Source organism: Notolepis coatsorum, assembly GCF_963971535.1.
Source record: "Notolepis coatsorum genome assembly, chromosome: 12".
Taxonomy (NCBI): Eukaryota; Metazoa; Chordata; class Actinopteri; order Aulopiformes; family Paralepididae; genus Notolepis; species Notolepis coatsorum.
The window spans coordinates 11,681,958-11,699,849 of record NC_140176.1 but is presented as its reverse complement, the minus strand read 5'-3'; the positions used below and the strand labels follow the sequence as shown (position 1 = coordinate 11,699,849).

Genomic DNA, 17,892 nt, shown 5'->3' with positions numbered 1-17,892 from the left:
TTTAGCTCGCCTCAATCTCTCTTGCCCCTTCTGTTCGTCCCGAGACCTGATAGAAATTCAAAAGAATCTGCTGCTTTGAAGATAAGGACTGTAGCTCTGCCATAAACAATGATTGTGCCGTTTCTTTCCTGCGGTGTGATTTATTTAAAGTATTATGCTGTAAGGATTTGGGCTGGTTTTCCTGGCCGGCCGTGGATGTGTCCCCAACTTGTGGGCCGTTTATTATTGGCTACTTGAGATTCAGGAGAATACTCAGGAGAGCCATAGCCCTTTGCCCTGGAAAAGTGTTATAATAGCCCTCTAATATAATGTATATTCTTATATATATATATATACCCAATACCTACTCTTACATAATAATACTGAACATACATCAGATTAGCATATTACTCAGTAGCTTCATTATATATATTCCATTTAATCACACTGTATATTGCTGATGTACTTTTAAAAGCCAACTTATTTTCGTTGTACAGTATTTGTGCTGCATTTTGTGAATTTGAATCTAATCTAATCGCCTTTGCATTGCATTTGTAAAAGGATACATGATGATGTTTACAAATATATGTGAGGTCACTGTTACCTTATTGGAACTTCATTAAGGACCAATAACAGTATGACTTACTACCAGTGTCTTTATACCTGTATCACTGTACACAATACTATAACACTGTACATGTATCTGATTAGCACTATTACTCTGTAGTACTCATTTATATATTTTATATCGTTTAATCACTTGTACATTGTGTAATGCACTTTACTGTTACATTTGCACTCTGGTTGGATGCCAAACTTCTTCTCGTTGTACTGTACTTTCACTGTGCAACGACAATAAATCTGAATCTAATCTAATTGAACAATTTGTCAAATTTCTCGTCACACTCTTTGACATTGAATTGAGAAGGCTGTGGAGTTTCTGTCAATACCTACACATCATATAACCTTTTAAATCCCTGCGTAATCCAAGGTTTACCGAGCAGGCAGTGTTGTTGTAGGACTCGAGTCAGAGTCCTGGACTGGTTTTCAGGACTCGTGACTTGGACTTGAGCACTGATGACTGGGACTTGGACACGAGCATTGACTGCATTCGGACTCTGAAGGTGCAGACTCGGATTCGGACTAACCGGTAATCATTTAGCATCAGATATTGATGGCTAGTGCATTTGTTTGGCTATTGTGTCACAAAGTAAATAAACTCCCTTTGAAATGAATGGTGACCGCTGTGTCATTTGTTTAATGTAGACCTTTTTTATTTGTATTTGAACGTCAGCTCTTTGACTGCCAGAGTGGAGTGGACTCAACCTTGATGACTTGGGACTTGGACTTGGGTAATGAGGACTCGACTCAGGCTCTTCTTTGGTGGCTGTGGACTCGAGACTCGACTCGGGACTCGAGATTTAGTGACTCGACTACAACACTGCGAGCAGGAACCAACTATAGCGCAGTGGGAACTACGAGCGGAGAAACACAATACTGGTCGTCTGGAGCAACAAACATATGCTTCCTTTGATAAAGTGTTTTTTTATACCCGCAGAAATTGTATGGCAGCAGCTTAGCGTCCCTAAAGACAACATCAGCGTAAAATACCACGTTATTTATAGAGCCCACATTTTTACTTCAAAACACCAGAGTAATGGGAGAGTATAAAATAAATAATAAAAAAAAAAAAGACTGAACCAAGCAAAAAAAAAAAGCAATGAGATTTATTTTGGTCCTTTTACTGTGTAAAGCCTGGACCGGATTTGATCCAACATGCCCCGTTCAGATATACAGACTTCCTTTTTCAAAACCAGACCCCCAGAAACTATGGAACAAGCCAAAGACCCGCCGCGGGTTTATCAGATGTTTGATGTACAGACTAGTGCAAGCGGAATTTGGGGAATGCGAGTGACACGCGGCTCAAGTGGAATATACTGCACAACTGGGAACGCATAAGACGGTCATAATTTTGATATTTGGAGGAAGTGTTATCCACGGGACAGGATCAACGTTCTTCATGGCATTTTCCACCCAAAAAAAAAATAAGTCTGTACCAGTCATGTCTCTATAGCAAAAAACAGGGGCAACGCTGTAAGTATATGCGTCTGATTGTATTCCAAGAGAGGAGGGGGGGGGGTTGTTTGAACGTCCAGGCCAGGATACAGCTGCCTGTGACTAATGTCAAACTCCCCTTCTAGGTTGAGGCCCGTTTCACATGTAACACACATCGCCAGGCATCTGTTTCCTGTTTTCATTCTTTGAGTTATCTTATTTTCCTTGTTTCCCTCTCACCTGTTAGTCCACACACACTCTCACAATCTGACACCAACATCTACTCCCAAGATCTGCTTTAATGACCGACGCTTAACCGCTCATATATTCTCTGAAAACAGCGCTTTCCATCCCGACCGGTCGACTCTTCGCGTTTATTGTCAGTACAAACAGGGAAATGACAGGGACAATGAAGAACACGAGGACACATGTAGGAACAAACAATAACAAATGAGAAGAACAGAGTGTGTTAGGGGTGGCGATATTATACTGATACACTGACGACATGATAATAAAACATCTCTATATACATTTTGCTGCAATAAAAATGATTGGAGTGAGGTGAACAGGCCGACAACGTTCTCTCAGTAGATAAAACAGATGATTTTAATATATTTTTTATGCAGATATTGACAACGTTTTCTGTTGGGGACATAATTTTGCAGTTGAAATTAATCGTGATTCTAGTATTGTGATACTATTGCATCGTGGGGCCTCTGGTGATGACACGATGTATTATCAATACATTTAACCGATTTACCCAAAAATATTTAAGAATTGTAATATGTGAGCAGTTTCTCATCAGTGGGTTTCAGAATCTTCTTCTCGGCCAAGTTGACCACCCAACCTGGAGAAAGGCCAAAGAAAATCTGTCTAGCATCCTTCCTCATAGCCAGCATGTGATACAGTTCATCCTTTGAAATGTCTGGCAAAATGTAGCCATACTTCTGTGCCAGAGCAAGCCTGGCCTGCTGGATCTTCTCCGGGTCTGCCAAGTAACCACGGTTTAGGGCGTCCGTGTAGTACGGGACCATATCTTCCCCCGGTAACATTCGCTTTGGAATGGGCTGCCCGCGTAGGAAGAATGGCACAGGCTTGATAACAATCCCTGAAGAAATGCAAAAAAATTCAAATAATTATTAAGAACATTATATAGGCGTATGGCACAACTATCAGGAATGATGACAGGGGACAGTGGTGGAAAGTAACCAAGTATTTTTTACTCTTAAGAACTGTGTTTAAGTACAAATTTGAGGCACAAATCAGAGCAAACCATAGCACGATCTCAGCCACTACTTTAGTTGTGAATGATATTCCATGCTAGACAAAGGAAAACCTTATTTGCAGATCTGTCAAAAGCATCACGGCATCATTTTTGAGCCATTTGTCTGAGAGACTTCAGTGTGTGAAAACTGGCAATGCCCAATCAGAGTTCCTATCCATTACAAAAGGCGTCCCGCAGTGATCAGTCCTGGGTCCTGTCTTATTTACCATTTATATTAATGATATTGTCTCATCTTTGTGTGGCTGTCAAGTTCATCTTTATGCAGATGATACTATTGTATATTGTATTGCTCAGTACAACGATAGTCGATGAGAACCTGCGACTTTCATTTAATGCTCTGCAAGATGTGCTTATTGGCCTTAAACAAGCAAAACACAATTCAGGATATTTTAGGGCATCATAGGGCTAGATATATTGTTTACAATGACTGGCATATATTGACTGAATGAATGTGAATGGTTCCGACATCACAAGAGTTACAGAATACAAATATGATCTGATTAGCAGAAAGAGGGTCATTGAATCTGAATCCGTCTTGGATTATGAAGATGTGATTTATAGAAATGCTGCTCCTTCCACTCTTCAACCTCCAGGCACGGTCTATCATGCAGCACTCGGATCTATCACTGGTGATAGATATGCTACTCACCATGGCATCCTGTATGATAAAAGTAGGTTGGTTTTCTCTGGCAGAGAGGCAAAATAAACATTGGTATCTGTTTATCTTTAAAGGCCATTGCCGGGAAATTAGCACCTTATCACAGTGTTGCTAGATTGAAAACTATGGACCCTGTCTGACGCGCTCAAATGACTGGTTCATGCTTAAGGTCCTCAGAGTGCAGACTGAACTTGAAAAGTCAGCCTTTTGTTTGAATGCCCCGGCTTCTTAATGAATACCCCACTATCCTGTGGGCAATTTAAAAACATGATTACAAATCTCTGCTTCAGTTTGTAATTTAGATCTTTTTCATCCTATTTATTCAACCGTCTAATTATTTCAACTGGTTTTCTTTCCTTTATTAGATTATGTTTTTTTTTAACCCGTTTGAATCATGACAGCACTGTATTCTGTAAGCTCAGCATCATTGCAAATGACTCACCCTCAATGAATTTCCGAGATGTAAATAAAGGTTTGAACAAATTAATGGATGAATGAGAAACTTGCACTTTACTCGAGTATTTAGTATTTTCATGTACTTTTACTCCAATTGATTTATCAGACACTTGTTGTTTTCAAGGGAAATCTCTTGCGTAGAAAACATGTCAAAAATGTATAAAGCTAGGTTATTATATAGCTTTTGTATTTTTCCATTCGTTTTCATTTAAAATATTTTGTTTTCAATTCAGTTCAATTCAGCTATAGTTTCAGTTTAGTTTGTTTACAATGTTTTATTCTTTGTTTAGTTTGTATTAGTTTCTGTATTCGTTTTAGTTTTTCTTTTTATTATAATGGGGTGGTTTGTTGGGGGCAAGATTTAAGAAGTCCAGAATGGGTAGCGAGTGACTGAGTAATACAAACACATCATTCTGTGAAGGAAATTGACTCACAGTCCTGTAGAGTCGACGGCTCAATAAACACCATGCACACGTGTTCCACACGCTCGTTGTGTTAACGACACGTTTGACCAAATTGACAAAGACAAAAACTGAAGAAATGTTCTGTATATTTTAATTTTAGTTCGTTTTTGTAAGTACACAATAGTTTCAGTTTAGTTTTAGCTTTCGTTTCTAAAAAAAAGTTTTTTCCACACCTAGTTTTAAGTTGAGTTTTAGTTAACTATAATAACCTTTGTATAAAAGACGATGCACTTTAAATTGAAGCCTGCCGACTTCAAGACAACGTCATCAGAGTCAGCATAACTGGACCACATACCACTTTAACATAACCTTTTAACCTTTTAACATAACCTTCGCATCAGCGAATGCATGCGTGTGTGTTCCGGTGTGTGTGTGTGTGTTGTGGATAATAGCCAATGCCAATTAAAGACCTCTGAGCAGGTCCTGCATTATTAAAAACCTTTGGAGGTCAATGGAAGCAAGTTTATTTTGAATTGATTAAATTGAGGCAGTGGAAACCACAAATGTCATATAGAAATGTTTTATTATTTAAGCTAAGTACATCCAATATCAAATACTTCTCCACTTTTACTCAAGTATAAAGTATATTAACCAAAGTATTTATCAGAGTATTTATCAGAGTATTTCTTACTTTTACTTAAGTAAAGGAACCGTGTACTTCTTCCACCACTGGGGCAGGGTCAGGGGTCAGGTGGTCAGACGGTGATTAATTTGAGTCATTACTCACCAAGACTTCTGGGGTCATAGTAACTTGTAGAGATGATCCCCCCGTTTCTCTCAATAGCAGCGATGGCTCCTTCAGATGCTCGCTGGACCTCAATGTTGATCTTTGCTGCAAACATCTCTGCACCCTAATGAGGCAAAAATACAAGCTTAACATACAGCATGATAGATAAGGGCAGGGTATATAACATACATTAAATGTAAGGTTAACATACAGCATGATAGATAAGGGCAGGGTATATATTATATAACATACATTAAATGTAAGGTTAACATACAGCATGTTAGATAAGGGCAGGGTATATAACATACATTAAATGTAAGGTTAACATACAGCAGGATAGATAAGGGTAAAGATATAACTACTAATACATTAAATGTAAGGTTACTGTACAGCAGGATAGATAAGGGTAGGGTATATAACACATACCTTAAATGTAAGGTACAACAGGATTTTTTTCTTAAATCTTAACCCTACCCCACTCTCACTACCTACACATTTAAAATAAATATTTAAAAAAAACATCCTTCCGGGTCGTGGGATCTAGCATGTACCATGGGTGGCAGATGATAAACGGGGAGAAGCACAGCAATTTAATGTGTGCCATATTAACAACAACACTGTCCTATGGTGCCACCTACTGGTGAGACATATTATATCACCTATAATGCAAAACAGGATATTCAAACATTTAGAATCTAAAACCTGATATACACACACATCTTCCAGGCCAACAATACAACGTTTTATTGTTGGCCTGGAACCATAAGAAACTATAAACAATAAAACAATAAAAAACTAAACATTAAAAAGGGAACTATGCCCAATTTAAGAATTCATACTATTCATATTTTCTAAGTCCAATAATATTAGTGAACATAAAGAACTCTCTCAATTCCAAAAACTAGAATACTAAAACTAAAATGTGTGATGTCATCAGGTATGTACACACACACACACACACACACCGACCGCAGAGGCAACCATGCAAGGTGCCAACCTGCTCATCGGGAGTTAGGGAGTTAGGGAGTTAGGGGTTAAGTGTCTTGCTCAAGGACACTTCAGCATGCTGCCTGGGAGGAGTGGGAATCGAACCGGGAACCTCCGGATAACCAGACGACTGCTCTACCTACCGAGCCACTGTCGCCCCCTTCTTCTCTTATACTTCCTGCAGTGAACTTGATTGCTATCCGTCTTCAGTGCATCATGGGTGCATTTAAACATGTACTTATATATGTGCATAAGCACTACCTTGGTACAATCAGAATACCCAAAACACAAGTTCAAGAATCTACCAGGATTCTAATTTCCTATTTGACAGGAGAGCATATCCGTCGTTACAAGGATAAAACATCTTAGTAAACGAGGCCGTGGTCAATTACACACAAGGTCTGACGAGTCGAGTGATTATTACTAGGGATGTTCGATATTGGCTTTTTTACCGATATCCGATATAACGATATTGTCCAACTCTTAATTTCTGATACAGATATCAACAGATACCGATATATGCAGGGTCCCCCCCCCCCCCCCCCCCCCAAAAAAAAGGAATAATTTCAGGTAATTAACATTACATATCTCTTGTTGTGGAATTAACACAACATTATGCATACTTTTGACATTAAATAAAATAAGAATTTGTTCTTACCTGCCTGCCTGGGTAAATAAAGGTTAAATAAATATATATATATAAAAAAAAAAAAAAGTATTATATATATATTTTCTTTTGAGAAAACCGATACCGATCATTTCCGATATTACATTTTAATGCCAATAATAATAATATCGGTAGGCCGATAATATCGGACATCCCTAATTATTACCTCGTCCACGAGGTTAACCCCGTAGTCCCTCTTGGTGGGCTGGATGGTGACTCCTCTGGCGTTGACGAGCTGCGTCAGGTCGATGGGCTGCGACGTGTCGACGCGTCCGAGGTCGATGAGGTACTGCAGCCGCTTCAGGGACAGAGGCTGATACTGAGGACGGTTACTGTGGAGGACGACACACAAGAGGACGGCTCAGAGACTGGATGTAGCGCACCGCGCCGCCTAGCTTAGCAACCGGCCACATGCCCTGGCGCGTCTATGCTTTTACCAACGCGTTCGTGTTTCCGGGTTCCCGTTTTGCGCTCCGATTGGCCAGGTCATGTGACATGTGCGCCAATCGTGGGACGGCAAGTTCTGCGCCTATTTCCCGGGTCGAACAGCCTGCAAACTACCTAACGCCTAGTTTATCACTGGTTAAGCTTAGGCGACTCTTTCGAAGTTGGTTAAGGTTAGAGTTTGGAATCAGGGCAGGTGTTCTATCGCCCTGCTCTAAGACAAACTCTAACCTTAACCAACTTCGAAAGAGCGCCTAAGCTTAACCAGTGTAGAAACTTGCGGTCCCACGATTGGGCGCACATGTCACATGACCTGGCCAATCGGAGAGGCGGAAACACGAACGCGTTGGTAAAAGCAATCAGGCTGCCCTGGCGGGCCACAACGAAGGGAGCGCGGGCCATCAATTGGACGGCACTGCTATTCCTACCAAACAAAATACACATCTAGGTTTACATAGGCGATCCGAGTGAGGGGCTACAATACTATTAAACATTTCCAGGATTTATTTCCAGGATATTTAGTCATTTTAGTAAATTTTCCAGGTTTTCCATGACTGGAAATCTAGTTTCTGAATGTACAGGTTTTCCAGGACGAGTACTGGGAACCCTGCCGTTAGATCAGCCTACATCAGGGCTATTCAACTAAATTGTTCAGGGGGCCACATTGTCAGAAACCCAAGGGGCCAGGGGCCGGACTGCCACGGCGCCTCCCCGTGCTATGAATATATGTACACTTGACACAACACGCAACCACATTTTCACAACTTTTATTTAAAGGGGAACTATTTTACTATTTCTTTCACTATTTGGGCACTTTTACACAATTCCTGTGGGTTTATGGAACACCTCTGTAATATATATATTTTTTTAATTCATTGTTTTGTATTTCTAATCAAGTACTCAAAAACACGTTTTGAGCCTGGGCTCCAACCACTGTGGGAACTGTGTGGAAACTCAGCTGATTATCATGCAGCGGTGTCTCTCTGACATCATCACAAATCAGCACATTTTCAGATGACTCAGTTCAGTGAGGGTGAATATTGTGAGAGGAGAATTGGAATGCGCCAATATGAGAATTAGAGACATAGATCATATTAATATAAGTCCACATAGCTAGGAAACAATGCTAAACACTGAAAAAGGCCATTTATAAGATCCCCTTTAACTACATTGCAAAAGTAGTATACTTTTCAAAAAAAGTGCTTCATTTATGTGCAACAACTGCAACATCTCCTCTTCAACATTTCAATATAAAAATAAAATAAAAAACAAACAAGTGCATGATGTGCATATGAACATTCTAACATCAACACTTGAACAAAAAAACACATTTATAGTGCAGCTGAGCTTATGAAAAAGTGCTTCATGTCTGTGCAACAACAGCAAATCACAGCATCTTATTAGCACTTATTGTCGACTCTTAACTCTCAAACATCAGGGGGGTGGGGGGCAGACAGGCCTAGCCTACATACACACATCTAATGAGAGCGATTGCACTTCTTTGACTGGGCAATGGCAGAGAAAGAGGGTTCATAGGAAGTGAGGGCTACCCGCAAACAGTGATGCAAATGCTCATTTGTCAAGGAGGCATGGTTGCTTGTTTTAATGGCATTCATGTGAGAGAAACTGGATTCACAGGTGTATGTTGAGCCAAACATTGTTAGCACAGATATTGCCAGCGTTTTTATTTTGGGGAATGTCTTGACATGAATACACTTTATCCAAAATGTTGTGGTGGATTCATTCTCAAGTGCCTGCTTCAGAGCAGATGATGCTTGCATGTCAATTATTTCAAGTTGCAGGAGACCTTCATCAATGTGAAGTGATGCAAGGAACTCTTGTCCTTTTGTGGAAATAGCAGCTACATTGGCAAATGGGTTGCTCACAAAATGCATCAATTCTCTGGACATGTCAAATTCATCAAATCGACTTGCAAAGTTTTCCCTCAATTTATCAATGAAATCTGTCATTAATTGAGTGACTTTTGGCTCAATTGTGCGTGTTAACGTTGACATGAAAAAAAAAGTAAAAAAAATAATAATAATAAAAAATATTAAAAAAAAATATATAATTATTATTATTATTATTATCATGTAATCTTTGGCGGGCCGGTCAGAATCATCCCGCGGGCCGGATCTGGCCCGCGGGCCAGATGGCCGCCAGTTGAATAGCCCTGGCCTACATGGTTGCCGTCTGAACAGTGGGACAGTACAGAGTTGTGGTTTGTTTACCTTTAAAAAGTTGAATCGGTAATGACCTCTAGGCAAAAGAGCCCCGCTTGGTGGTACTGCGATTTGTAATTTTTTTTTGTTTTGGTCCGACGTGTGGGTTGGAGTTTAGTAACCGGTGATGTACTGTGAATGTCTCCAGACCTCTCTTGGCAGAGCATGAGGTGTAGCCAGCAGTAGCAAAAACTAGCAACCCCTCCAACCAGGGGAGGAAATTAGGCCACTTTACTGGCCAAATGCTAGTATTTTTTACGTTTGGCTGGTAAAAAAAATCAGATACCCGCCAGTTGGCTGGTAAGCCAAAAAGTTAGTTTCCTCCCCTGCTGGCGAGTATACAAAAAAATAAAACATTCTGCAATCACTGCACTGGCAAACGGTGCGCGTCTTCTGAGTGTTCGCTTTAGTTGACAGTGCCACGAGAGCACTGCACAAGACCACCCGCGGACATATAATGTTTAATAAACGTTTGCGCAGTACTGGCCAACCTGCGGACATATAATAATAAAAGTCCCGCGGTACTAGGCTTAGCCATCAGGAGCACTCGCAAACAGATAACGTTAAACACAGCAGAAGATGGAAAACAGACAGACTGACCAACTGGGAACTGCATCCAACCCTAGTACAACCCTCGAGTATAAGTTACTAAGGACACATTTAAATCACAGAGGTGTAATGTTAGTCTACTGGAACTGTATACAGTGGTTAGCTTCTAGTTAGCGTTTTAGCTATAGCTGCTTGCTAGCTAACGTTAGCCCCGTGTGCTCAAAGCAGCCAGCTAGGTGTATCTGTTATGACTATAATGTTTCCAAAAAAGCACCGGACTACGACGTAAGGTTAGACATTTTATTTCATGCTCAAAAGCCCCTGGCTTGCACATCGCAGTCACGAAAGGGGCTAGCTCAACCAGTGCACTGTGCACAACAGCACACCAACCCAACTGACGTTACCACAACACTTGACGGTACTTCACAGCACTGTCGTAAGACCACCGTGCTGTCTTAAAGGCACAGTGTGCCTACCCAGATGCATACACAACATTGACGCGGCTTGACATACAAAGAAGTAATTATCACAATTAGCGATTTTTTTTGTCTGGTAAAAAATCTGTTTGGCTGGTAAAAAAAAATCAGATACTCGCCAGTTGGCTGGTAAGCCAAAAAGTTAGTTTCCTCCCCTGCCTCCAACTGAAATCTGATCCACACATCAGACAAAAACTGTAAACAAAGCGCAGCACCACATTGTCATCTTTTGTCTAGAGGTCGCTGTTTTGACGACATTACGGACTCTGCCTTTAAATAATTGTGACACTTCAACACAGAGCTCCAGACTTCAATTATTCCAATTTTAGTTCATAATGAATGGTTTGTTCCACCAGCTCTGTGTTTCTGTGACCAGGCGCTTCTACTCATCATGCCGCACGTTCACTACGACAACATGATGACCAACCAACAGGTTGCTGGGACGGTTCGGAGGTTCGCAAGGTGGCAACGCGACTATTCTAGGGGAAAGTTCAAGTTCAAGTTCAAGTTCTTTAATAGTTGTCATACAGAAGTACAGAATACTTTCATACAAAATGCTTCTTACTGTTACGCTCCAGAGACTGTGCTAGACAAGATAGTATCAAATAACATAATAACATAATATAGCATGAATTTAGAAGAAGAAAATGAGGTCACAGTGTTCGGTATAGACATATGTACAATGTTCTGAGTTACCATATAATATACAATACACAAAGGAGGCTTTGGACCGTCTGTGGTGTTTTAGATTACAGGGCTCTTCTCTAAACAATGGTATAGGGGCACAGCACCACTATGACAACAAGTCAGCATTTTAATATTATACTTTTTTTTAGGAGTGAAAACTTGGGGCCAGCTTAGAAACAGACACATCATTGTCTAATACGTGATTGCTTTGTCCTCTGTTCCACTGTGTGTATGTGAATGTGTTTTCGTGTTCAACGTTAGATTATTGTGCAACCATATACACGGTACTAATAAATTATTTGGAACTTACCGTTGTGTTTGCTATTTTATTGAAATAATATCTTTAAGTTGCAGGTATTGACAGAAAATGGCTTTCTTTATTGCAACCTTTTTGGCCTCCCAGATGAGGGAGCCCCCACCCCCCCCCCCCCCCGACCGCGTCTATGCCAAATACAACGCAGTTCGGTTTCCGGGTTCCTCTGATTGGCCACTACGCCCAGGTGACCGCGCGCTAGCACGCCCCCCTTATCGCCCGCTGCCGCGCTGTGAAGCGGAAGAGCCAGCGAGGCGACGCGAGGCGGTGGTTTCAGCAGCAGCGGCTCGGCGGCTCGTTCTTATTAATCCCTAATGTCATGTATGTTGTGTATGTCATAAATGTCGATATGAATTGAAAATGGGGGACCCTGATGTAAACAAGACAAACGTCTTTCTCTGGTCTGCATCCCCTTAACAATTGTGTGTATTGCGCCGTACTGTATTGTACCCATTCTGCAATCTGTTAAATAAAGTTTTCATTCATTCATTCATTTCTCCCCCACTACTCCCAAAAGTAACACTAAATAGATAAAGTACAACAACGCCAGACTCAAGAAACTGTGTTCCCTTTGGATGTGTTCTCATAAACAATGTTTGTTTACACTGCACACGACACTCGAGGCTGCATGGGTGTAATCTCTCCTCTAGCTATATCAAAGAGGTTGCGTTCAGGAATCGACGTTGAGATCCTACGGATCTTCCTCTCTAAAAGCCCCACGCAATACAGCATGTCTTGAATGTTCAAGGCAGGAATTCACCGCAAGAAAGGACATCACAACGTCGATTCCTGAACGCAACCTCTTTGATATAGCTAGAGGAGAGATTACACCCATGCAGCCTCGCTGGCTCTTCCGCTTCACAGCGCGGCAGCGGGCGATAAGGGGGGCGTGCTAGCGCGCGGTCACGTGGGCTTAGTGGCCAATCAGAGGAACCCGGAAACCGAACTGCGTTGTATTTGGCATAGACGCCTCCGGACCACCTCCTAGTTATGATTCAGCACAATCTTGTTTGAAAATCGTGGAAAAACCTGGATTATATAAGTGCCTGCAGGCGTGCAGTGAAGTGTCATGACTCATGACTGATTTTAAGGTAACCAAACCAAACATAGTACATTGTAATAGTACATCGCTGCGGCCAAGACCCCCCGCATTTCACTGTATACTTGTATGCCGTGACAAATAAAACTCTCGACTCTCTTGACTTGACTCTTGACTCAAAGAACTCTTTTTCCCCACTGTAGCAAAGAGGCGTGTTCACATTGCTACCCATGAGGTCAATTAGGATGCACAGTGTTTCCTGGGTGGAACTGGATTGGTTCTTTTGACCGTGTTCAGTTCAGAACAACAACAACACTGAAAAAGAAAAGCTTCTAACCTGTGTCCCTCGTTGTATCCATACTTTGGGATGACGAGGTAGAACGGGGTCTGACCACCCTCGAAGCCCAGGCGAGGACGGTTGCCTTTCTGTCGCTCTCCTTTGTGTCCCCGACCACTTCTGTTCCCGCCATACTGACCTCTGCCTCGCCGCTTCTCCTAAGAACGGACACAGAACGAAAAAAAAACGTGATTCTACCTGAAGGCACCGTGACACACCCCGCTTTTAGATGTGGTGAGGGGCAGGCCTGCTGTTCAGCCAGGCAGGGCTAACCTGAATAGGGGAATCAAGGGGACCAAGCACGGCCACAAGCTAAAGGGTTGAGGAGCACATGAACAACTCCGACCCCCGGCGCATGTGGCAGGGCATCCAGGGGCCATCACAGACTATAAACCCACTCTCCCCCAACCAGTAACCCCATTCTCCCTGATGAGCTCAATAACCTTTATGCCCGCTTTGACAGAGACAACCAGGAGGCTAACCTCCAACCCCTCCCTCTCTCCCCCACCAACGTATGTACCGCACTGGGCAGGACTAATGCGCATAAGGCTGCTGGCAGCACCGATGGCATCCCCAGTCGTGTGCTCACTAAACTGCGCTGAGCAGCTGACCGTGGTATTAACTCACATCTTCAAACTAGTCACCAGCCCAGGTAGTTGTTCCTGCATGCTTCAAAACCACCTCTTATTGTGCCAGTGCCGAAACACTCCTCCTCTGCAGCGAGCCTTACAGACCATATATTGAACTCGCCTCCATCATCATGAAGTGCTTTGAGAGGCTGGTCCTGGACTCCTGGCTCATCTCAAATCTGACCTTTCTCTGGATAAATAGCTATTTGCCTAACGTGAAAACAGGAGCACGGAGGACGCCATCTCCTCAGTGCTACACTTCGCCCTCAACCATCTGGATGACAGCAATACTCATGTGAGAATGTTGTTCGATCGATTTTAGCTCAGCATTCAACACCATCATCCCCTCCAGTCCAAACTCATCTCCAAACTTGGTGACCTTGTGGAAACCAAGGACCTCAACATTAACCCCTCACCCTGAGCACTGGTGTCCCAGCTTATTATCATAGTGTATCCATACTCATACCAGTGTATATAATAATACTGTACATTAGCTGATCATATTTACTCTGTAGCTTTGTCATATATACTCCATATATTCACATGTTATACTGTATATACTGCAATGCACTTTACTGCTCTTGCTCCTTGGTTAGATGCCAATTGTACCCAATACATTACACGTGCATAAAATCTAAAAAGAACACAAATGTATATAACATTTCGCAATTATATATGTATTATAAATATTTCACAATAATTGATTTGCTATTGCTCTCACCACCACAACGTTGACATAATACGCCTGCATGATTAGGCTAGCTAAGGTAAGTTAGCACACAGCCACACACTGAATGGAAATTGAATGACAACCACCACACTTGCCCTAGCTTTAGACCCTGGTTCAGGTCGCAGGTTCGCTAGAGATATGCGAGGTAGATTCCGTACAACATCTATGGCTTTTCCACCGGGTGTTTTGGTGAAAGACATGTTTCTGATGATGCTCACATGTCAAAGCGACACCAAGACACCGAAGCCAAGGACCACTAAGGACACATGTGTCACGTGACTCCGCCTCAAACACAACTTCCTTCCTTTTCTTCTTCGTTTATTTGGTTTTTACGCCGGTTGGAATCCAATCAATTCCATTACCGCCACCTACTTTGTCGGAGTGTTGCTTCTGCGTTTACTAACCACAACTTCCGAGTAGGGTCCAGCTGCAGCGCCGGAGAATCCTCTCAAGGGGAGCGTGTGTCATTGGATTGATTGATTGATTGATTGATTGAACATTTTATTAATGTCCGCCTTGTTTCGAACTGGTTATGCTTAGGCCCTCTTTCGAAGTCGGTTATGCTTAGAGTTTATCTTTAGTCAGGGCGATAGACCATTGCTGTCAACATTGGGATTTAAAAAAAAATTGAGATTTCGCCCCGCCCCCTCCTAATGTAGTCTCCTCCCCCTTGTATGTATATATTAGGCGTGTTCGAGATGGGATTAGCGGACGCAGATCTGCGCAGGTTTTACTACGGCCTCGCCAAGCACGTTGCATGACGGTTAGAATGTTGTCCGACTTGCTCTGAAAATCTGACGAGGCGAGGCGCGGAACTCTCGCGGGAGCGAGCCACGCACAGCCTTCAGAGCGAGGCTCCACAGTACCTCTCACTCGGCTGCTCCCGGCTGGGAAGCGACTTGCTACGGTCGCGCAAAGCACCTATTGGCTCAGAAAAGTTGTCAGTCACCAACCACGTGACAGCCAGGGAGTTATGAGACGTTTGATTGATTGATTGATTGATTGATTGAAAACTTTATTATGTTATGCGTTATCATCATATCATCATGATAAACTTCAAGCTGTCAGACACACACACACACATACACCCATGCGTCGTCTGTTTTGCCTCAATACTGTATATATAATTCTGTTTTGCCTCAATATACATAGTATAAATATATATATTGATGCAAAACAGAATTATTCAGCAGTGTGTTGTGTGTGCGTGCGGCCAGGAGCGCGCAACAAGATGGTATACATTATGGTATATGAATAGTATATTCCACTATAGCAGTATATGGTGTGCTGTACATTTGAATCTGATCTAATTTTGCACACGGCCATCGCATTATAATGAGCTGGACAGGTGTGTAATGTGTGTGTGGTGACGTGAAAGCGTATCTGCCATGCGAGACTAGGCGAGAGGCTCTCGTGAAATCGGCAGTGTCCGCCTTTTTAACTCCTCCCCCGGCTTCACTCGGCTACTCTCGTCTACTAGTCGAGGCAAACCGAAATCCATCTCGAACAAGCCTATTTTCTGTTAGGATGTTTGTTGACAGCTGCTCTCTGCTGAGCTGCCTCGTCCCTGCCATCTGCTGGTCAAAACCTGTATGTACCCAAGGACTGGGTGAACTACTAATTGCTACATTAAATTAATCAGATACCTGGTTGAAAGTGAAATGCTGTGTACATCCCTGCATTAAATGAATGGAAGTGTCAGTGTTTCTGTAGAGGAGATGGAACGCCTGCTCTTGTCAGCACTGCACAGCCGTGGAATCGCAAGGCCATAGATTTAGAATAGATAGAAAGGGCACATTGTGGTGTATCATAATTAATTTGTTGAATACAATAGGATTTTTATAACGTTGACACAAATTAAGGAATATTTACACTAAGTTCTCTTTGACCTCTTATTTAATTCATTAATTAATTTAATTGTAGGTACTGTTTATATTGTACAGTCCTGTGTTACTTTTGTGTTTATTGTCTCTTTCTATATACACCTTGGGAAGGGGGGCACGTAATTGAATTTTTCTGTATGTCTTGCACAAATTGGAAAATGACAAAGTTGACTTTGACTTTTTACATGTGTCTATAGTGTCAGACACTAATTGTAATGTTAAAAACGGATACTGCTGTAATATAAAGTGAAATTCTACCATGCCTCAATGTATCAACTTTAAACATACACTAAATGTTAATGTTATAAATGTTAATTTCCATTATTTCCACCATGTGCAACATTTCCTAAGAACAGCAATGTCCATTCTATCAACTCCAAATCTGTGCTATGAGCTCAATTCTCCTGGTGCATGCAGAAGTAGAATTGCTGTCTTGTTTTGGATGAATGAGTAGAAATTAAAAACGGAAATCTTGTTTTATTAAAGTAGTTTTGACATGTGATATAGAGATATTGTTTCATTGTGTATTGATTAACTTTACATTTGCGCTTCTGTAGCCGGTGTGATCTTGTCTGCATTGTGTTTAGTCGATTCGACCCCTGTTAAGGGATCGCCCTGAGTAGGAGTTGAACCCCGGACGCCCGCGTCACGGGCGGCATCACAGACCACTAAGCAAGAAGTGAATTCACTTCTTGCTTCCGGGTCTGGATGCCTCTGGGGAGTGAGTTTACTTGCAGTACCGCTTACCATCCACAGCCACGTCACTACTTGTACCCGTGACTGTGGATATACTGCGGTACCTCCGTTGCACTTCATTACTTTACAAAAGTTATACTGGCACATGGGTCTAATACAGCAATGGATTATGGGTAAATGTAACGTTAAAGCAGTGCCAATGTAAGACTGACTTTACATTAAACGAATGACAATAATATAGTATAAAGTAGGGTATTATTTGGACTAAAGAATGGTGTTGTCTCACCCTACTCTCATGTTGAGGGAGAGCACCATACATTATACACTGAGAAACCACAGCCTTTGCCCGCCTTTTTCTCAATCAATTAAATCAATTAAATCAATCAATCAATCAATCAATACACTGTTGCCACCTGTCGTCACGGAGGGCAATTGCAGCCATTTTGTATAAATAAAAAAAAACTGGAAAAATACGGGAACATATTTAACAGAAGGGCGGCGGGAGAGAAGGTTGAAGGTTGAAAAATGGGAGGGTTGACATGTTTGCGATAGACCACCAGCCCTGATTCCAAACTCTGACTTCGAAAGAGGGCGACTTCGAAAGGGGGC

At 42.0% G+C, this 17,892-nt stretch overlaps 1 protein-coding gene across 1 annotated transcript; it reads right to left on the bottom strand.

Annotated features, from left to right (window-relative positions):
• Positions 1–1,919: 1,919 nt before the first annotated feature.
• Positions 1,920–14,984, bottom strand: mrpl15 (mitochondrial ribosomal protein L15). The gene is made up of 5 exons (XM_084326033.1): positions 14,800–14,984; positions 13,346–13,503; positions 7,445–7,610; positions 5,625–5,748; positions 1,920–3,142 (listed from the first exon to the last, which is right to left on the bottom strand). The coding sequence occupies exons 1-5, from the start codon at positions 14,902–14,904 to the stop codon at positions 2,805–2,807; spliced, it is 891 nt and encodes a 296-aa protein (XP_084182159.1). The 5' UTR covers positions 14,905–14,984; the 3' UTR covers positions 1,920–2,804.
• Positions 14,985–17,892: the final 2,908 nt, after the last annotated feature.